The sequence below is a fragment of the Heterodontus francisci genome, chromosome 23 (assembly GCF_036365525.1).
Source record: "Heterodontus francisci isolate sHetFra1 chromosome 23, sHetFra1.hap1, whole genome shotgun sequence".
Taxonomy (NCBI): Eukaryota; Metazoa; Chordata; class Chondrichthyes; order Heterodontiformes; family Heterodontidae; genus Heterodontus; species Heterodontus francisci.
In genome coordinates, this window is record NC_090393.1 from 68,731,806 (window position 1) to 68,754,961 (window position 23,156).

General features: G+C 46.8%; 1 protein-coding gene across 2 annotated transcripts in view; it reads right to left on the reverse strand.

The window, feature by feature from the left end:
- LOC137382892 (SWI/SNF-related matrix-associated actin-dependent regulator of chromatin subfamily B member 1-A) overlaps positions 1 to 23,156 on the reverse strand; it is a 67,126-nt gene that overhangs the window by 41,528 nt on the left and 2,442 nt on the right. The window contains exons 2-3 of one of the 2 annotated variants that reach the window (XM_068055465.1): positions 7,249 to 7,360; positions 253 to 361 (exon numbers count right to left, since the gene is read on the reverse strand). In XM_068055465.1, coding sequence (XP_067911566.1) covers positions 253 to 361; positions 7,249 to 7,360 — 221 coding nt within the window. Of the gene's footprint in view, positions 1 to 252; positions 383 to 7,248; positions 7,361 to 23,156 lie in introns of both variants that reach the window. The other variant, XM_068055463.1, reaches the window with a different exon arrangement.

Sequence of the window (23,156 nt, forward strand, 5' to 3'; positions counted from 1 at the left end):
ATGGGTCAGTGTGAGAGTGTACTGTACTGAGAATGGGTTAGATATAGACAGTACCTGAGTTAGGAGATGGGTCAGTGTGAGAGTGTACTGTACTGAGAATGGGTTAGATATAGACAGTACCTGAGTTAGGAGATGGGTCAGTGTGAATGTGTACTGTACTGAGAATGGGTTAGATATAGACAGTACCTGAGTTAGGAGATGGGTCAGTGTGAGTGTGTACTGTACTGAGAATGGGTTAGATATAGACAATACCTGAGATAGGCAGGTGGTTCGGTGCTGATCGAGATGGCCTTGTACTTTTCATCGTTTCCCTCTAGGATTTCTTCAACCTCCGCAGCTTTAAGAAGCGTCACACTGGTAGCTAAAGTGGTATAACCATGATCTGATCAATTAAAAAAACATAATATAAATACTTGAAATGTACAAATTTAATCTAAGTCTCTAGAATGGCAAGGTTTTTGTTTTCTTTGAAGAGGTCTCTACTTTCAGTCCCTCAATTACACTTCAAGGCCTCTCCATGCCAGCTCTGAGGCCTGATTACTGCTGCAGTGCTGGTCGTGACAAAGTGCACAATGGGCTTGGGTGACAACCCCTCTCACTGTCTACTCCATTACCCTGCCCCACACCCCCAGTGACATGCACTACCTCCTCTCCCCACCCGAACACACCTGCCCCCTCTTCCCTAAAAAGCCCTGCCCTGCAGACAGCAGTCACGTGCTCCCCACATAGCAAACCTTGGCCTACAGTCCCACCCACCCTGTCTCCCCACCCTCTGGTCTGCACTGCCACACCCCCCACCCACCCTGCAGCCTTTACCTGTGGGGAATGCTCTCCCCCTTCATCCCTCCATGGGACGTGCTTTTGCCCCTCAATCACCGTGGAGCAAGCTTTCCCCGCCCACCCCACCCATTGGGCATGTACTCTCATTCTTCCCCCCATCCCCGACCGCCAAGGCCCGTTGGGCACACCACCCCTGCGACTTGCGGAGTATTTTACTGGCTGGTCATAGAGTCATAGAGAGATACAGCACTGAAATAGGCCCTTCGGCCCACCGAGTCTGTGCCGACCAAAAACCACCCATTTATACTAACCCTACATTAATCCCATATTCCCTACCACATTCCCACCATTCTCCTACCACCTACCTACACTAGGGGCAATTTACAATGGCCAATTTACCTATCAATCTGTAAGTCTTTGGCTGTGGGAGGAAACCGGAGCACCCGGCGGAAACCCACGCGGTCACAGGGAGAACTTGCAAACTCCACACAGGCAGCTCCCAGAACCGAACCCAGGTCGCTGGAGCTGTGAGGCTGCGGTGCGAACCACTGCGCCACCCCCGTCATTAGACAAAACCCAATACTGGATTATAATGTGTTAATGGTAATGTGATTACAAGCAACCTATGAAGAGAAGTTATTGGGATCAATGACAGTGGAGGCTGCGGTCACATGGTTCCCATGGGCCAATCACTCACTAGGACGGGATGTGATTAATTGCAAATGTGGTGATTTTGGAGTTATGAGAATAATTCACACAAGATATTTCATCAACACTTTCAGTTCAAAGCATTTAAACAAGCCAAACACTAAATGAGAGTTGCAGGCTAATTAATAATTAGCAAAGTAACAAATTAAACTGCAGCCAGCAAGACAGTTAAGATGCTACAAACAGCCTTTGCACCTTTGGGCAAAGAAACACAGCTGGGGTTCCCTCCTGTGCAGTATCCAGTCACCCAGACCCAGTGCAGTGGAGAACCCTGTCAACACTTCATACACGAAGAACCATTCTCTGTGACAGTATGGGAGGCTGTGGGGGGAAGGCACTGGATCCTAGTTAGAGGCAAATAATCCAGGACAAGAGAGGGGAGAGTAAGGTGCTTCAACTAATCTTCCAGATAACAAATATAAACCATTCAAAACTGTGGAAATCCGAGTCAGATATGAAAAGGGTTATATTCCAGTCACAGAATGATGCAGCAGAGGAGGCGGCCTTTCGGCCTCATGCTCTTTGAAAGAGCTGTCCAGTTAATCCCATTCCCTGCCTGTAAATTTTTCCTATTCAAGTATTTATCCAACTCCCTTTTGAAAGTTACTACAGAATTGGCTTCCACCATGTTTCAGGCTGCAATCTATATACTAAAAATCCATTAAAAGAAGTTAGACTGGGAACCATGGATTCTTGCTTACTGAGCCCCAATGTTGATGGATACTGGAACTCAGGCACTCCCACTACGACAACTGGGGGGAGGGGGGCGGGGAAGAGATGCGGTAGATGTGATTACACCTGCTGGGGATTCCACAAACTGCAGCAATGGCAGGGTCCACTGGCTGGTTCTCTCTCCTCCCTGCACCACAATGCACCCAAGAAAGGTGGGTGGGCAGATTCCGCGGATGCTCCTGTTATGGGGTTTGCATTTCAATTCCAGTGCTGGGACCCCAGTGGAGCAGACCAGTACGGTCTGTTTGGGCAAGTAGCATTTAGAGGGGAAAATAGAAATGTCATCAACATGCTCGCCCCGGCTGGTATATTACCGACCTTCAGGATGAAGATCCAGGTATAATCCCTGGCTTGTGCCGAGTTAGCTCTTTTCAGCCATAGGCTCCACAGGTGGGTTCAGAGCCAGTCGTGTGTGGGTGCCAGAAGTATTCAGCCAGAGTCCGCACTCCCAGTGATTGTCCAATGACCCTTGTCTGAAGTGCGGTGAGTGAGCTTATAGCGAGAACAGGAGTGAACTTGGGTGTGATGGCCCCCATGTTTAAACAACAGGCCAATACGCTGCACTCACATGAAGAATTAATGGGCTGAGCTTCAGGTATGGTCCTGGTATTACTCCAGAGTAGAAGAACTAGGCAGGTAGTGCAGGAGTCCCCTGGGTCAATCTCTCTTTCTAACAGATTTTCCACATTGGATACTGTTGGGGGAGATAGCTTCTCAGGGGAATGCAGCAAGAGCCAAGTCTGTGGCACCACGGGTGACTCAGCTGCACAGGAGGGGTGGAAAAGGAGTGGGAGAGCTATAGTGATAGGGGATTCTATCGTAAGGGGTGCAGATAGGCATTTCTGTTGCCCCAAACGTGACTCCAGGATGGTATGTTGCCTCCCTGGTGCTAAGGTCAATGATGTCACGGAGCAGCTGCAGGACATTCTGAAGGGGGAGGGTGAACAGTCAGAGGTCATGGCACATGACCAACGACATAGGCAGAAAGAGGGATGAGGTCCTGCAACAAGAATTTAGGGAGCTAGGTAGCAGATTAAAAAGCAGGACCTCAAAGGTTGTAATCTTTGGATTACTCCCGGTGCCACGTGCTGGTGAGTATAGGAATAGGAGGATAGAGCAGGTGAATGCGTGGCTGAGGAGATGGTGTCGGAGGGAGGGCTTTAGTTTCCTGGATCACTGGGACTGTTTCTGGCAAAGGTGGTACCTGTACAAGTTGGATGGGTTGTACCTGAACCGGAACGGGACCAACATCCTTGCTGGGAGGTTTGCTAGTGCCGTTGGGGGGGGGGTTTAAACTAATTTGGCAGGGGGATGGGATACAGAGTGGAGTTACAGTAAGGGGTGATGCACAGTCAAATATAGAAGAAAAGTCTGGAAGGCAAACCAAATATAGACCTGTTAAGGCACAAGTGAAAAATGCAAGGCTGGATTGTATCTATTTTAATGCTACTAGTAAGGTAGATGAATTGAGGGCATTGATTAGCACATGGGATTATGATATTATTGCTATCACAGAGACATGGTTGAGGGAGGGACAGGTGGCAGCTCAATATTCCAGGGTATAGAATCATCAGGCGTGAAAGGGGAGGAGGTAAAAGAGGAGGTGGCATTGCACTGTTGATCAAGGAGTCAATTACTGCAGTAAGGAGGGATGATATCTTAGAAGGTTTCTCAAATGAGACCATACGGGTAGAACTTAAAAAGGGGGCAATCACTTGGCTGGGAGTGTACTACAGGCCTCCAAACAGTCAGGGAGAGATAGAGGAGCAGATATGTAGGCAAATTTCAGAGATGTAAAAATAATAGGGTAATAATAGGAAGCGATTTCAACTTCCAAAATATCAACTGGGATAGTCTTAGTGCAAAAGGCTTAAAGGGGGCTGAATTCTTAAAATGCATACAGGAGAGCTTTTTGAGCCAGTACGTAGAAAGTCCTACAAGAGAAGGGGCAGTACTGGACCTAATCCTAGGGAATGAAGCTGGACAAGTGGTAGAAGAATCAGTGGGGGAACATTTCGGGGATAGTGACAATAACGGGCGGCACAGTGGCGCAGTGGTTAGCACCGCAGCCTCACAGCTCCAGGGACCCGGGTTCGATTCTGGGTACTGCCTGTGTGGAGTTTGCAAGTTCTCCCTGTGTCTGCGTGGGTTTCCTCCGGGTGCTCCGGTTTCCTCCCACATGCCAAAGACTTGCAGGTTGATAGGTTAATTGGCCATTATAAAATTGCCCCTAGTATAGGTAGGTGGTAGGGAAATAGAGGGACAGGTGGGGATGTAGGAGGAATCTGGGATTAGTGTAGGATTAGTATAAATGGGTGGTTGATGGTCGGCACAGACTCGGTGGGCCGAAGGGCCTGTTTCAGTGCTGTATCTCTAAAACTAAAACTCTAAGATTTAAGGTTATGGAAAAGGACAAAGACAGACCGAAAATAAAGGTACTGAATTGGGGGAAGGCCGATTTCAATATGATAAAACAGCATCTGGCCAAAGCGAACTGGGAGCAGCTACTTGTAGGAAGGTCTACATCAGACCAGTGGGAGTTATTCAAAAAGGAAATAGTGATAGTTCAGAGCCAACATGTACCTGTTATGTTGAAGGGTAGGGCCAACAAGTCCAGGGAACCCTGGAATCAAGGGATATAGAGGATTGGATCAGTAAATAAAGGAGGTTTATGGCAGATTCAGAGCGCTGAAGCAGAGGCCCTAGAGGAGTATAGAAAGTGTAGGGGGGTACTTAAAAAAAGTAATTAGGAGAGCGAAGAGGGGACATGAAAAAACACTGGCGGGCAAGATAAAGGAAAATCCTAAGGCATTTTATCAGTATATTAAGGGCAAGAGGATAAGCAGGGAAAGATTAGGGCCCATTAGGGACCAACGTGGCAATCTGTGTGTGGAGCCGGAGGATATAGGTGAGGTTTTAAATTATTACTTTTCATCAGTGTTCACTATGGAGAAGGACAATGAAGGTGTAGAGATCAGGGAGGGGGATTGTGATATACTTGAATATATTAGTATTGAAAGGGAGGAAATATTAGCAGTTTTAGCAGGCTTAAAAATGGATAAATCCCCAGGCCCAGATGAGACGTATCCCAGGCTGTTATGTGAGGCAAGGGAGGAGGTAGCAGGGGCTCTGACACAAATTTTCAAGTCCTCTCTGGCCACAGGAGAGGTACCAGAGGACTGGACGACAGCGAATATGGTACCATTATTCAAGAAGGGTAGTAGTGATAAACCAGGTAATTACAGGCCAGTTAGTCGAACATGAGTGGTTGGGAAACTATTGGAAAAAATTTAAATCTCCACTTGGAGAGGCAGGGATTAATCAGGGATAGTCAGCATGGCTTTGTCAGTGGGAGATCATGTCTAACTAACATGATTGAACTTTTCGAGGAAGTGACTCGATGTGTAGATGAGGGTAAAGCAGTTGATGTAGTCTACATAGACTTCAGTACGGCTTTTGATAAGGTCCCGCATGGGAGATTGGTTAAGAATGTAAGAGCCCTTGGGATCCAGGGCAACTTGGATCCAAAATTGGCTTAGAGGCAGGAAGCAGAGGGTGATGGTCGAGGGTTGTTGCTGTGAGTGGAAAACCTGTGACCAGTGGTGTACCACAGGGATCGGTGCTGGGACCCTTGCTGTTTGTAGTGTACATTAATGATTTAGATGTGAATATAGGAGGTATGATCAGTAAGTTCTCAGATGACACGAAAATTGGTGGTGTCATAAATAGTGAGGAGGAAAGCCTTAGATTACAGGACGATATAGATGGGCTGGTAAGATGGGCAGAGCAGTGGCAAATGGAATTTAATCCTGAGAAGTGTGAGGTGATGCATTTTGGGAGGACTAACAAGGTAAGGGAATATACAATGGATGGTAGGACCCTAGGAAGTACAGAGGGTCAGAGGGACCTTGGTGTACTTGTCCATAGATCACTGAAGGCTGCAGCACAGGTAGATAAGGTGGTTAGGAAGGCATATGGGATACTTGCCTTTATTAGCTAAGGTACAGAATACAAGAGCAGGGTGGTTACGATGGGAGCTGTATAAAACACTAGCTAGGCTACAGTTCTGGGCACACTATAGGAAGGATGTGATTGCACTGGAGAGGGTGCAGCGAAGATTCACCAGGATTCACCTATAGATTTAAGGTGAGAGGGAGGAGGTTTAAAGGGGATCAAAGGAGCAAATTTTTCACACAAAGAATAGTGGGCATCTGGAATGAGCTGCCTGAGGAGGTGGTGGAGGCAGGAACAGGAGCAACATTTAAGAGGCATCTGTACAGGTACTTGAATGAGCAAGGCATAGAGGGATATGGAATTAATGCAGGCAGGTGGGATTAGTATAGATAGGCATTATGGTCGGCATGGATGCGGTGGGCCGAAGGGCCTGTTTCTATGCTGTACGACTCTATGACTCTATGTTGCTTGGGCTGGAGGGTTTCAGCTATGAAGAGAGACTGAAAAGGTTAGGGTTGTTTTCCTTAGAGCAGAGAAGGCTGAGGGAGGACATGATTGAGGTGTATAAAATTATGAGGGGCATTGATAGATTAGATAGAAAGAAACTTTTTCCCTTAGGGGAGGGGGCAGGAGGTTCAGAGGGGATTTGAGGACAAAAATTTTCACCCAGAGAGTGGTTAGAATCTGGAACGCACTGCCTGAAGAGGTGGTAGAGGCAGGAACCATCACAACATTTTAGTAGTATTTAGATGAGCACTTGAAACGTCCATAGCATACAAGGCTACAGGCCAAGTGCTGGAAAATGGGATTAGAATACGTAGGTGCTTGACGGCCGGCACAGACACGATGGGCTGAAGGGCCTGTTTCTGTGCTGTATGACTATGACACAGTGCAATTCAGCACCTTTAGGAAAGCTGAGGCAGTGGGGGGGGGGGGTTAATAAATGCAAAACATTTTATTTAATGCAGGGCTGGCCTGACATGAACACCTCAAACACTTGCTCTTTCAGCAACATTTGATAAGACAGCATTTCAACACAAACAACGCATGCTGGTGAGCAGTCAGGGCACCTACCGTGTGAGGACGCTACAATCTTCTTCCTTTCTTCAACTGTGGCTAGTCGACGACACAGAGATGGGTACCTCTTGTACAGGGAGCCCCTGAACATACGCAGGTAGTTACCAACCTGGGACAGAGACAGGCTGTGAGAGGGATTGCTAGATTATCTCGTCATTCAAGAGGAAAAGGAGGGAGTAAAAATGAAAACAGACTTGCATTGCTCTAACACTTTTCGTGATTTCAGGATGTCCCAAACTAATTTTACAGCCAATGAAGTACTTTTGAAGTGTAGTCGCTGTTGAAATGTAGAAAACACAGCAGCCAATTTGCACACACAAATTTCCCACAAGCAACAATGGGCTAATGAACAGACAATCTGTTTTAGTGATGTTGGTTGAGGGATAAATATTGGCCAGGACAGCAGGTAGAATTCCTCTGTTTTTCTTTGGTGCCATGGGATCTTTTACATCCACCTGAGGGGGCAGACAGGGCATTAGTTTAACGTCTCATGAGAAAGACCGCCACTTTTTAAATTCATTCATGCAATGGGGGCTATTGCCCATTCCTAAATGTCCTTGAAGAGGCCGTACCGAGCTACCTTCTTGAACAACTGCAGCCCGTGTGAAGGAGTCTTCACAGTGCTGTTAGGTAGGGAGCTTCAGGATTTTGATGTGCAGGTGGTGGTGTTCCCATGCGCCTACTGTCCTTGTCCTTCTATGCAGTAGAGGCCACGGGTGTGGGAGGTCTATCAAAGAAGTCTTAGCAACTTGCTGCAATGCACTCCCTCAGCCTAGATTATGTGCTCAAATCACAGGAGGCAGACTTGAACCCACAAGCTTCAGGTTCATAGGGGAGACTGACACCACTGAGCCACAGTTGACACTTTCACGATATGCACAATCTCCTCACCTCATGGAGTTTATTCCCACTGAACCTGTATTTTTCTTGCCAGTTTGCCTGCAGCATAACAACATGTGGCTGAAGAACAAGCAACAACGGCCACCCGAGCAGCCGGTGTTGACCATTTTAAAAGTTTGCTCTGTTTTCTGTCAGTGAATCAACAGCAAAAGCTCCCTCAGTCTCATACAGCAGTGGGCCAGACAAACTGGTATTAATCTCTCCAGGCCAGTTAGTTTAACATCTGTCATTAGAAAAATATTACAGGCTCAATATAGCAAGGTACTTAGCAAAATTCAAGGTAATCAGGCAGAGTCTAAAATGGTTTAGTGAAAGAGAAATCATATTTAACCAATTTATTGGAGTTCTTTGAAAAAGTAACATTTGCTGTGGATAAAAGGGAACTGGTGAATGATTTCAAGAAGGTGCCACATCAAATGTTATTGCAGAAAATAAAAGCTCACTGTGTAGGGATTAACATATTAGCATGGATAGAAGATTGGTTAGCTAACAGGAAACTGAAGTAGGAATAAATGGGTCGTTTTCTGGTTGGCAAGATGTAACAAGTGGTGTGCCACAGGGATCAGTGCTGGGGCCTCAACTTTTTACAATTTATATGAATGACTTGGATGAAGGGACTGAAGGTACGGTTGCTAAATTCGCTGACGACGCAAAGATAGGTAGCAAAGTATATTGTGAAGAGGACATAAGGAGGCTACAAAGAGATATTGACAGGTTAAGTGAGTGGGCAAAGATCTGGCAAATGGAGTATAACGTAGGAAAATGTGAAATTTTCGTAGGAAGAATAAAAAAGCATATTATCTGAATGAGATGCAGAGGGATCCGGGTGTCCTAGTGCATGAATTGTAAAAGGTTAGTATGCAGGTACAGCGAGTAATTAGGAAAGCTAATAGACTGTTATCGTTATTGCGAGGGGAATTGGATACAAAAATGGGAGGTTATGCTTCAGTTATACAGGACATTGGTGAGACCACATCTGGAGTACTGTGTACAGTATTGGTCATAAAGTCAGAGTTATACAGCACAGAAACAGGCCCCTCGTGTCCGTGTCGGCCATCAATCACCTATCCATTCTAATCCCATTTTCCAGCACTTGGCCCATAGCCTTGTATGCTATGGTGTTTCAAGTGCTCATCTAAATACTTCTTAAATGTTGTGAGGGTTGCTGCCTCTACCACCTCTTCAGGCAGTGTGTTCCAGATTCCAACCACCCTCTGGGTGAAAAAATATTTCCTCAAATCCCCTCTAAACCTCCTGTTCCTTACCTTAAATCTATATCCCCTGGTTATTGATACCTCTGCTAAGGGAAAAGATTTTCTTCCTAGCTAAGCTATCTATGCCCCTCATAATTCTGTATACCTCAATCAGCTCCCCCATTAGCCTTCTCTGCTCCAAGGAAAACAACCCTAGCCTATCCAGTCTCTCTTCATAGCTGAAATGCTCCAGCCCAGGCAACATCCTGGTGTATCTCCTCTGCACCCTCTCCAGTGCAATCACATCCTTCCTATAGTGTGGCCACCAGAACTGTACACAGTACTCCAGCTGCGGCCTAACTAGTGTTTTATACAGCTCCATCATAACCTCCCTGCTCTTATATTCTATGCCTCGGCTAATAAAGGCAAGTATATCATATGCCTTCCTAACCGCCTTATCTACCTGTGCTGCTGCCTTCAGTGATCTATGGACAAGTACACCAAGGTCCCTCTGACCTTCTGTACTTCCTAGGGCCCAACCATCCATTGTATACTCCATTGCCTTGTTAGTCCTCCCAAAATGCACAACCTCACACTTCTCAGGATTAAATTCCATTTGCTAATTTCATAGTCTAAGGATATGGGGTAATCCTTTCAGGACTGAGATGAGGAGAAATTTCTTCACCCAGAGAGTGCTGAGCCTGTGGAATTTGCTACCACAGAAAGCAGTTGAGGCCAAAACATTGTATGTTTTTAAGGAGTTAGATATAGCTCTTGTGTCTAAAGGGATCTAAGGGTATAGGGCGAAAGCAGGAACAGGTTACTGAGTTGGATGATCAGCCATGATCATGAATGGCGGAGCAGGCTCGAAGGGCCGAATGGCCTACTCCTGCTCCTATTTTCTATGTTTCTATGCTTGCCACTGCTCTGCCCATCTTACCAGCCCATCTATATCGTCCTGTGATCTAAGGCTTTCCTGCTCACTATCTGTGACACCAATTTTCACGTCATCTGCGAACTTACTGATCATACCTCCTATTTCACGTCCAGATCATTAATGCACACTACAAACAGCAAGGGTCCCAGCACCGATTCCTGGGGTACACCACTGGTCACAGGCTTCCAGTCGCAAAAACAACCCTCGACCATCACCCTCTGCCTCCTGCCACTAAGCCAATTTTGGATCCAATCTGCCGAATTGCCCTGGATCCCAAGGGCTCTTACCTTCTTGACCAATCTCCCATGTGGGACCTTATCAAAAGCCTTACTGAAGTCCATGTAGACTGCATCAACTGCTTTACCCTCACCTACATATCTAGTCACCTCCTCAAAAAATTCAATCAAATTTGTTAGACATGATCGCCCCCTGACAAAGCCATGCTGACTATCCTTGATTAATTCCTTATTCTCTCAGTGGAGATTAATCCTGACCCTCAGAATTTTTTCCAAGTTTCCTGACCACTGATATTAGATTCACCGGCCTGTAATTACCTGGTTTATCCCTACAACCCTTCTTAAATAATGGTGCCACATTCGCTGACCTTCAGTCCTCTGGCACTTCTTCTGTGGCCAGAGAGGATTTGAAAATTTGTGTCAGAGCCTGTGCAATCTCCTCCCTTTCCTCACATAGCAGCCTGGGATACATCTCCTCAGGGCCTGGGGATTTATCCACTTTTAAGCCTGCTAAAACCACTAATACCTCCTCCCTTTCAATGCAATTTGTTCGTATATCACAATACACCTCCCTGATCTCTACACCTACGTTGTCCTTCTCCATAGTGAACACAGATGAAAAGTAGTCATTTAACCCCTCACCTACGTTCTCCGGCTCCAGACACAGATTGCCACTTTGGTCCTTAATGGGCCCAACTCTTTCCCTGCTTATCCTCTTGCCCTTAATATACTTATAAAATGCCGTGGGATTTTCCTTTATCTTGCCCGCCAGTGTTTTCTCAGTACCCCCTCTTTGCTCTCCTAATTACTTTTTTAAGTATCCCCCCACACTTTCTGTACTCCTCTAGGGCCTCCGCTGTTTCCAGTCCTTTGAATCTGCCATAAGCCTCCTTTTTTTTCCCCTTATCCAATCCTCTATGTCCGTCGACGTCCAGGGTTCCCTGGACTTGTTGGTCCTACCCTTCACCTTTACGGGACCATGTTTGCCCTGAACTCTCACTATTTCACCTTATTTAAGGAAGGATGTAAATGTGTTGGAAGCAGTTCAGAGAAGGTTTACTCGACTCATACTTGGAATAGCGGGTTGTCTTATGAGAGGTTGGACAGGCTCGGCTTGTATTCGCTGGAATTTAGAAGAGTAAGAGGCAACTTGATTGAAACATACAAGATCCTGAGGGATCTTGACAGGGTGGATGTGGAAAGGATGTTTCCCTTGTGGGAGAATCTAGAACTAGGGGTAAAAGCAAAATACTGCGGATGCTGGAAATCTGAAATAAAAACATGAAATGCTGGAAATACTCAGCAGGTCTGGCAGCATCTGTGGAGAGAGAAGCAGAGTTAACGTTTCAGGTCAGTGACCCTTCTTCAGAACTGGCAAATATTAGAAATGTAAAAGGTTATAAGCAAGTGAAGCAGGGGTGGGGCAAGAGATAACAAAGGAGAAGATGTAGATAGGACAAGGTCACAGAATAGCTGACCAGAAGGTCGTGGAGCAAAGGCAAACAATATATTAATGGTGTGTTGAAAGACAAAGCATTAGTACAGATAGGGTGTTAATGGACTGAAAATTGAACAGCCGCAAGTACAAACATGAAAAAAGAGGGTAAGCAAACTGAACAAACTAAGATGAAATAAAATAAAATAAACACAAAAAAACATATATTAAAAAAAAGGAAAAAATAAAAAAATAACTAAAAATAATAATAAAATGGGGGGCTCATGATGGAGGGTACAGAAGAGGTTTACCAGGATGTTGCCTGGTCTGGAAGGTATTAGCTATGAGGAGAGGTTGGATAAACTCGGATTGTTTTCACTGGAACGACGGAGGTGGAGGGGCGACCTGATAGAGGTTTACAAAGTTATGAGTGGCATGGACAGAGTGGATAGTCAGAAGCTTTTTCCCAGAGTGGGAGAGTCAGTTACTAGGGGACATAGGTTTAAGTGCGAGGGGCAAAGTTTAGAGGGGCAAAGTTTAGAGGGACAGCACAGTGGCGCAGTGGTTAGCACCGCAGCCTCACAGCTCCAGCGACCCAGGTTCAGTTCTGGGTACTGCCTGTGTGGAGTTTGCAAGTTCTCCCTGTGTCTGCGTGGGTTTCTGCCGGGTGCTCTGGTTTCCTCCCACAGCCAAAGACTTACAGGTTGATAGGTAAATTGGCCATTGTAAATTGCCCCTAGTGTAGGTAGGTGGTAGGAGAATGGTGGAGATGTGGTAGAGAATATGGGGCTAATGTAGAATTAGTATAAATGGGTGGTTGTTGGTTGGCACAGACTCGGTGGGCCGAAGGGCCTGTTTCAGTGCTGTATCTCAAAAATAAAAATTAAAAAAAAATGTGAGAGGCAAGTTTTTTTTTTACACAGAGGGTTGAGAGTGCCTGGAACTTGCTGCCGGGGGAGGCGGTGGAAGCAGGTAAGATAGCGACGTTTAAGAGGCATCTTGACAAATACATGAATAGGATGGGAATAGAGGGATACAGACCCCGGAAGTGCAGAAGGTTTTAGTTTAGACAGGCATCATGATTGGCACAGGCTTGGAGGGCCGAATGGCCTGTTCCTGTGCTGTACTGTTCTTTGTTCTTTTTTGTTCTTTGTTCCACACTAGGACTAGAGGTCACTGTTTAAAAATAAGGGGTCACCCATTTAGGACAGAGATGAGGAGAAATTTTTTCTCTCAGAGGGTTTAGTTTAGTTTAGAGATACAGCACTGAAACAGGCCCTTCGGCCCACCGAGTCTGTGCCGACCATCAACCACCCATTTATACTAATCCTACACTAATCCCATATTCCTACCACATCCCCACCTGTCCCTATATTCCCCTACCACCTACCTACACTAGGGGCAATTGCTAATGGCCAATTTACCTATCAACCTGCAAGTCTTTGGCATGTGGGAGGAAACCGGAGCACCCGGAGGAAACCCACGCAGACACAGGGAGAACTTGCAAACTCCACACAGGCAGCACCCAGAATTGAACCTGGGTTGCTGGAGCTGTGAGGCTGCGGTGCTAACCACTGCGCCGCCGTCGTGAGTCTTTGGAACTCTCTTCCTCAAAAGGCGGTGGAAGCAGAGTCTTTGAATATTTTTAAGGCAGAGGTAGATAGATTCTTGATAAGCAAGAGGGCGATAGGTTATTGGGGGTAGGCGGGAATGTGGAGTTGAGGTTACAATCAGATCAGCCATCATCTTATTGAATGGCAGAGCAGGCTCAAGGAGCCGACTGGCCGCCTCCTGCTCCTAATTCATATGTCCTTGGCACTGAGCTCACTGTAGCCACAACACAACTCCCGTCCCAGAGCGCAATCCAGTGATCCTGGTTTAAGTGCACATATCTGGACCCTGGGTTCGACCGAGGTTATGATGGTGCTGGGTTCAAGTCAAATGGCCACACAGCATTCTGTCTCAGGTCTAACACGGAGGACCATTGTGCTGTGATGCGACAGGGTAGCTGGTGCTCTAAAAACAGAACTAAACAAAATGCCCATTAAGAATTGTTTTCTCAAACAAGCCAAATAATTTCAGTAAAATTGTCTAAAATTTTTCTAATCTCAACAAAAAGTCACATTCACCCTGGCTGCAGCTTGTGCCAGCTGACATGGCCATATGAACATAGAGACAGGAAGATGCCATTCAGCCCCTTGACTCTTTTCATCATTCAATTAGACCACGGCTCATCTGTATCTTACTTCCATCTATCTGCCGTGGTTCCGTAACCCTGGATATCCTTACCGAACAAACTGCTGTCAGTCTCAGTCTTGAAAGCTCCAATTGAGCCCCAGCATCTACAAACTTTTGGGGTAGGTTTTCTAAATCGCTACCACCATTGTATGAAAAAGTGCTTCCCGATTTTGTTCCCAAAGGTAATGTCCCATTATTTGGATTCTCCCATCAAGCGCGTTGTTTAAACAGGGTGCGAGGGATAGGCCAAATAATTATAGGTCGGTCAGTCTGACCTCGGTGGTGGGTAAATTGTTGGAATGTATTCTGAGGGACAGGATAAACTGCCACTTTGAAAGGCACGGATTAATCAGGGATAGTCAGCATGGGTTTGTTATGGGAATGTCATGTCTTAGTAACTTAATTGAGCTTTTTGAGGAAGTAACAAGAAGGATTTATGAGGGTATTGCAGTGGATGTGGTCGACATTAGTAAGGCATTTGACAAGGTCCCACATGGCAGACAGGTCAGTAAAATGAAAGCCCACGGGATACAGGGGAATGTGGCAGGTTGGATCCAGAATTGGCTCAGGGCCAGGAAACTAAGGGTAGTAGTCAACAGATGTTTTTGTGAATGGAAAGTGGTTTCCAGTGGTGTTCCACAGGGCTCAGTGCTTGGTCCCTTGCTGTTTGTGGTATGTATTAATGATTTGGACTTAAATGTGAGAGGCATGATTGGGAAATTTGCTGATGACACAAAAATTGGCCGTGTAGTTGACAGTGAAGAGGATAGCTGCAGACTCCAGAAATATAACAATGGTTTGGTTGTGTGAGCAGAAAAGTGGCAAATGGAATGCAATCCAGAAAAGTGTGAGGTAATGCATTTGGGGAGGGCAAATAAAGCGAGGGAATATGCAATAAAAGGGAGGATATTGAGAGGGGTAGAAGAAGTGAGAGACCTTGGAGTGCATGTCCACAGGTCTCTGAAGGTAGCAGGACAGGTAGATAGAGTGATGAAGAAGGCATATGGAATACTTTCCTTTATTGGCCAAGGTATAGAATTCAAAAGCAGGGATGTAAAGCTGTATAAAATGCTGGTTAGGCCACAGTTGGAGTATTGCATACAATTCTGGTCACCACATTACAGTAAGGACATAACTGCTCTGGAGAGAGTACAGAGGAGATTTACAAGAACATTGCCAGGGCTTGAAAGTTGCAGCTATGAGGAAAGATTGGATAGACTAGGGTTGTTTTCCTTCGAACAGAGGAGGCTGAGGTGTGACTTAATTGGAGTACGTAATTATGAGGGGCCTAGATAGAGTGGACAGGAAGGACCTGTTTCCCCTAGCAGAGAGGTCAATTACCAGGGACACAGATTTAAGGTGGTTGGTAGAAGGATTAGAGGGGAGATGAGGAAAAACTTTTTCACCCAAAGGGTGGTGGGTGTCTGGAATTCACTGCCAGGAATGGTGGTGAAGGCAGAAACCCTCAGTTCTTTTGGAAGGTACTTGGACATGCACCTGAAAATGCTGTAACCGGCAAGGCTAGGGACCAGGTGCTAGAAGGTAGAATTAGATTGGGAGGCTAGTTTTTTTTCGGCCTGCGGGAACACAACGGGCTGAACGGCCTCCTTCTGTGCTGTAATTGTTTGATGGTTCTAAAGTAAGCTGTTTTTCTCCATCTACCCCATTCAAATTCTTTTATTATGAACACCTCAATCACATTACTGTTCAATATTCTAAACTCAAAGGAATGCTTGCCTAGTCTATGCAACCTATCTTCATAGTTTAATCATCAAAGCCCCCTGTATCATTCTGGTGAATCTACGCTGCACTCCCTCCAAGGCCAATATATCCTTCCAGAGGTGCAGTGCCCAGAACAGAACGCTGGACTGGACTCTACATGGGCTCTGACTAGAGGTCTGTACAACTGATGCATCACTCCCTCCTCTTTGTATTCCAGCCTATCTGAAATAAAATCTAATATTAGCCTTTTCAATGCTTTTTTGCCTGTTCACTAGTTTTTATTGATTTGTGAACCTGGACCCCAAAATTTCTCTGCTCTTCCACAATGCCTAGTCTCTCATCATCTAGAAAATATTCCTATTTGTCTTTCTTGGACCTCACATTCTCCCCACATTGCATTCTATTTGCCAGTTTTGCTCCCTCTTTGCTTCTGCCCCTTTGTAATTTTCTGCTCCCAGCTGCACAACTTACCGTCTCAACTAACTGAATGTCATCTGCAAATGTGGATGTACACTTTTGAATTCTTGCAAAGCCACTGATCATAGTGAAAGGTTGAGGCACTGGTACAGATCCCCAAGAACACCACTAATCACATTCAGTCAATCTATCCCTACTCTCTGTCCCCTACCTCGTAACCAACTACTAAGCTCATGCAGGCCATTTAATACTTACATACACTATCGGTGTGAAGCTCACAAATTCCTGACTCCTTACAGTATAGTCGGTCAAATTTGTAACAATGGTGAGAACATAAGAACACAAAAAATCGGAGCAGAAGTAGACCTTATGGCCCAGCAAGCCTGCTTTTTTTTATTGATTCATGGGATGTGGGCGTCACTGGCTAGGCCAGCATTTATTGCCCAACCCTAATTGCCTTTGAGAAGGTGGTGGTGAGCTGCCTTCTTGAACTGCTGCAGTCCATGTGAGGTAGGTACACCCACAGTGCTGTTAGGAAGGGAGTTCCAGGATTTTGACACAGCGACAGTGAAGGAACGGCAATATAGTTCCAAGTCAGGATGGTGTGTGACTTGGAGGTGATGTTCCCATGCATCTGCTGCTCTTGTCCTTCGAGGTGGTAGAGGTTGCGGGTATGGAAGGTGCTGTCTAAGCAGCCTTGGTGCGTTGCTGCAGTACATCTTGTAGATGGTACACACTGCTGAAACTGTGCGTTGGTGGTGCAGGGAGTGAATGTTGGTGGATGGTATGCCAATCAAGCGGGCTGCTTTGTCCTGGATGGTGTCGAGCTTCTTGAGTGTTGTTGGAGCTGCACCCATCCAGGCAAATGGAGAGTATTCCATCACACTCCTGACTTATGCCTTGTAGATGGTGGACAGGCTTTGGGGAGTCAGGAGGTGAGTTACTCACCGCAGGATTCCTAGCCTCTGACCTGCTCTTGTAGCCACGGTATTTATATGGCTACTTCCAGTTCAGTTTCTGGCCAATGGTAACCCCTAGGATGTTGATAGTGGGGGATTCAATGACGGTAATGCCACTGAATGTCAAGGGGAGATGGTTAGATTCTCTCTTGTTTGAGATGGTCATTGCCTGGCACTTGTGTGACGCAAATGTTACTTGCCACTTATCAGCTCAAGCCTGGATATTGTCCAGGTCTTGCTGCATTTCTACACGGACTGCTTCAGTATGTGAGGAGTCACGAATGGTGCTGACCATTGTGCAATCATCAGTGAACATCCCCACTTCTGACCTTATGATTGAAGGAAGGTCATTGATGAAGCAGCTGAAGATGGTTGGGCCTAGGATACTACCCCGAGGAACTCCTGCAGTGATGTCCTGGAGCTCAGACAATTGACCTCCAACAACCACAGCCATCTTCATTTGCGCTAGGTATGATTCCAACCATGCAGAGAGTATTCCCCCTGATTTCCATTGACCTCAGTTTTGCTAGGGCTTCTTGATGCCATACTCGGTCAAATGCTGCCTTGATGTCAAGGGCAGTCACTCTCACCTCACCTCTTGAGTTCAGCTCTTTTGCCCATGTTTGAACCAAGGCTGTAATGAGGTCAGGAGCTGAGTGGCCCTGGCGGAACCCAAACTGAGCAAGTTATTGCTAAGCAAGTGCTGCTTGATGGCACTGTTGATGACACCTTCCATCACTTTACTGATGATTGAGAGTAGACTGATGGGGCGGTAATTGGCCGGGTTGGACTTGCCCTCCTTTTTGTGTTCAGGACATACCTGGGCAATTCTCCACATTGCCGGGTAGATGCCAGTGTTGTAGCTTAGTTTAGAGATACAGCACTGAAACAGGCCCTTCGGCCCACCGAGTCTGTGCCGACCATCAACCACCAATTTATACTAATCCTACATTAATCCCATAATCTTACCACATCCCCATCTGTCCCTATATTTCCCTACCACCTACCTATACTAGGGGCAATTTATAATGTCCAATTTACCTACCAACCTGCAAGTCTTTTGGCTTGTGGGAGGAAACCGGAGCACCCGGAGAAAACCCACGCAGACACAGGGAGAACTTGCAAACTCCACACAGGCAGTACCCAGAATTGAACCCGGGTCGCTGGAGCTGTGAGGCTGCGGTGCTAACCACTGCGTCACTGTGCCACCCCTGTACTGGAACAGCTTGGTTAGGGGTGCGGCAAGTTCTGGAGCACAGGTCTTCAGTACTATTGCCGAAATATTGTCAGGACCCATAGCCTTTGCAGTATCCAGTGCCTTCAGTCGTTTCTTGATATCATGCGGAGTGAATCGAATTGGCTGAAGTCTGGCATCTGTGATGCTGGGGACTTCAGGAGGGGGCCGAGATGGATCATCAACTCGGCACCTCTGGCTGAATATTGTTGCAAATGCTTCTGCCTTATCTTTCGCACTGATGTGCTGGGCTCCCCCATCATTGAGGATGGGGATATTTGTGGAGCAACCTCGTCCAGTTAGTTGTATAATTGTCCACCACCATTCACGACTGGATGTGGCAGGACTGCAGAGCTTAGATCTGATCCGTTGGTTATGGGAGTTGGCATGCAAGTAATCCTGGGTTGTAGCTTCACCAGGTTGTCACCTCATTTTGAGGTATGCCTGGTGCTGCTCCTGGCATGCCCTCCTGCACTCTTCATTGAACCAGGGTTGGTCTCCTGGCTTGATGGTAATGGTAGAGTGGGGGATATGCCGAGCCATGAGGTTACAGACTGTGGTTGAGTACAATTCTGCTGCTGCTGATGGCCCACAGCGCCTCATGGATGCCCAGTTTTGCATTGCTGGATTGTTCAAAATCTATCCCATTTAGCACGGTGATAGTGCCACACAACACGATGGACTGTATCCTCAATGTGAAGGCGGGACTTCATCTCCACAAGGACTGTGCGGTGCTCACTCCTACCAATACAGTCATTGACAGAAACATCTGCAGCAGGCAGATTGGTGAGGACAAGGTCAAGTATGTTTTTCCCTCATGTTGGTTCCCCCACCATCTGCCGCAGACCCAGTCTAGCAGCTATGTCCTTTAGTACTCAGCCAGCTCGGTCAGTAGTGGTGCTACCAAGCCACTCTTGGTGATGGACATTGAAGTTCCCCACCTAGAGTACATTTTGTGCCCTTGCCACCCTCAGTGCTTCCTCCAAGTGGTGTTCAACATAGTGGAGTACTGAGTCATCAGCTGAGGGAGGGCGGTAGATGGCAATGAGTAAGAGGTTACCTTGCCCATGATGCCATGAGACTTCATGGGGTCCGGAGTCAATGTTGAGGACTCCCAGGACAATTCTCTCCCTACTGTAGACCACTGTCCCACCACCTCTGCTGGGTCTGTCCTGCCGGTGGGACAGGACATACCCAGGGATAGTGATTGCAGTGTCTGGGATATTGTCTGTAAGGTATGATTCCGTGAGTATGACTATGTCAGACTGTTGCTTGACTACTCTGTGGGACAGCTCTCCCAACTTTGGCACAAGCCCCCAGATGTTAGTAAGGAGGACTTTGCAGGGTCGACAGAGCTGGGTTTGCCATTGTCGTTTCCGGGTGGTCTGTCTGGTTTCATTCCCTTTTATTGACTTCATAGCAGTTAGGTACAACTGAGTGGCTTGCTAGGCCATTTCAGAGGGCATGTAAGAGTTAACCACATTAACCACATTGCTGTGGGTCTGGAGTCACATGTAGGCCAGACCAGGTAAGGACAGCAGATTTCCTTCACTAATGGACATTAGTGAACCAGATGGGTTTTTACAACAATCGACAATGGTTTCATGGCCATCATTAGACTAGCATTTAATTCCAGATTTATTAATTAAATTCAAATTCCACCTTCTGCTGTGGTGGGATTCAAACCCATGTCTCCAGATCAATACCCTGGGTCTCTGGGTTACTAGCCCAGTGGGGCGGCACAGTGGCGCAGTGGTTAGCACCGCAGCCTCACAGCTCCAGCGACCCGGGTTCAATTCTGGGTACTGCCTGTGTGGAGTTTGCAAGTTCTCCCTGTGTCTGCGTGGGTTTTCTCCGGGTGCTCCGGTTTCCTCCCACAAGCCAAAAGACTTGCAGGTTGGTAGGTAAATTGGACATTATAAATTGCCCCTAGTATAGGTAGGTGGTAGGGAAATGGGATTAGTGTAGGATAAAAAATGAGTGGTTGATGGTCGGCACAGACTCGGTGGGCCGAAGGGCCTGTTTCAGTGCTGTATCTCTAAACTAAACTAAACCACTACGCCACCACCTACCCTATCCGCCATTCAATAACATCATGGCTGATCTTGGGCTTCAATTCCACTTTCCTGCCCACTCCCCATATCCCTCGAATCCCTGCAAGACCAAAAATCTATCTATCCTAGCCTTAAATGTATTCAATGATGGAGCATCCACAACCCTCTGAGGTAGAGAATTCCAAAGATTCACAACCCTTTGAGTGAAGTAATTTCTCCTCATCTCAATCCTGAATGATTGGCCCCTTATCCTGAGACTGTGTCCCTGTGTTCTAGATTCCCTGACCAGTGGGGACAATCTCTTAGCTTCTACCCCATCAAGCACCTTTAGAATCTTGTTATGTCTCAATTAGATCACCTCTCACCCTTCTAAACTCCAGAGAATTATAGGCCCAATTTACTCAGCCTCTCATCATAGGACAACCCCCTCATCCCAGGGACCAATTTAGTAGACACTGCTGCTAATTTGATTGTCCCTGTCTGTATGCAGATTCAAGTCCTCCACAATTAATACATTAACATTTTTACATGCTCCAATAATTTCCCATTTAATGTTATGTCCAATAATATAACTGCAGTCGCGGCTGCAGAGAACAGTATCTATCCCCGGCTATACTGTCTCCTATCACTACCACATTCCTCTTCACTGGAATGGTATCCTGCACCATGGTAACATGGTCAGACCGCTAATCCACCTGGCAGTCCTTCTCTTTATCCACACAGGTAGCAAGGACCTCGTACCTGTTGGACAAGGTCAGGGGCTGAGTCTCCTCCATCACTACATGCTGATTTCCCCCTACCTGCCTCACTTGCAGTCACACCCTCCTGTCCCTGACCATTGGCCAACTCTAATGTTCTCCCTACTCTAAGGGGGTGTGACTGTCTCCTGGAGCAAAGTGTCGAGGTAACTCTTCCCCCTCCCTGATGCTCTGTAATCTCTGCAACTCAGTCTCCAGCTCAGCAATTCTGAGCTGAGGTCGTGTAAGCTGCAGACACTTACTGCAGACATGGTTGTCCGGTATTGCAGTGCATTCCACAGATTCCCACATGCTGCAACTGCAGCACACCACCAACCCTACCCTCTCTGTACAATTTTTTTTTAGTCAATTAGTTAATAATTCAAGCTAAAACAAAGGAAAGTTGCACTCACCTACCTTCGAGTCAGAGGAAGACGACTCACCAACTGCTGGAGGCTGAAAAAGAGGAAAAGTAGCCCCTCTTTCCCCCTCTGCACCGAATTCCCACATGCACCAAATTTCCAAATTCACTCTGGCAAATGTCTCACTCAGGTAACTGTCTCTTCTCAACTGAGAACCTGGGACCTCTGCTGATATTACAGATGGCCAGTTTCATTCAAGTGGAGTCAAAGCTTACCCACAACACTCAGCAAAAGTACAAATACTCTAACAAGTGAATAAGGTTTGGGAACGTGACTCTCTCTGAACTTGAAGGACATACTGCAATACAGAGAACGTGAACAACAGCTAAATGCAGGCAGTTTCTAAGGAGAATACTTTTAACCTATGAAGAACAGGCTCAGTTGTTGTATATTTATAAATTTTAGAAACTCAGTGCCAAGTGTCCAATAAATAGCTGACAGTAAACTAAGCTCAGAAATTAGTCAGCTGGGCAACGTACATGATTGAACACAAGGGCGTGAAACTGCACTATGAAGGACGCCCCCTCTGCACAAAAAAAATGAACCACCTGCAACAGCACTGTGCAAGGTCCAATATACATTTAAAATGAACAGCACTCTACTGCAGTACTGAGGGGGTGCTGCACTGTCAGAGGTGCTGTCTTTTAGGACGAGCTGTTAAACTGAAGCTCCGTCTAGCCTCTCAACAACCAATGACTGATATTTATACAGCACCTTTAATGCAATAAAACATCTCGAGGCGTTTCACGGGAATATTATAAAGCAAAATATGACAGAGCCAAATAAGGATTTAGAACTTGGTCAGAGATGGGTTTTAAGGAGTGTCTGAAAGGAATAAAATGAGATAGAGAGATTGGAGCAGGGAATTCCAGAGCTTCGGGCCTGGGCAACTGAACTGAGCCACCAATGGTGGTGCAATTAAAATCAGGGTTGCTCAAAAGGCCAGAAATAGATCAGCGCAGATATCTCAGAAGGTTATGGGGCTAGAGGAGATTACCAAGATAGGGAGGAGTGAGGCTGTGGAGGGATTTGAAAACAAAGATAAGACTTTTAAAATCAATATATTGTTTGACTGGGAGCCAACGTAGGTCAGCGAGAGTAACATTGGGGGGAGAAGAAGAGAGTGACGGGGGGGGGGGGGGGGAGGAGGAGGAGAGAGTGACGGGGGGGGAGGAGGAGGAGAGAGTGACGGGGGGGGAGGAGGAGAGAGTGACGGGGGGGGGGAGGAGGAGAGAGTGACGGGGGGGGGGGGAGGAGGAGAGAGCGACGGGGGGGGGGGGAGGAGGAGAGAGCGACGGGGGGGGGGGGGAGGAGGAGAGAGCGACGGGGGGGGGAGGAGGAGAGAGCGACGGGGGGGGGGGAGGTGGAGAGAGCGACGGGGGGGGGGGAGGAGGAGAGAGCGACGGGGGGGGGGAGGAGGA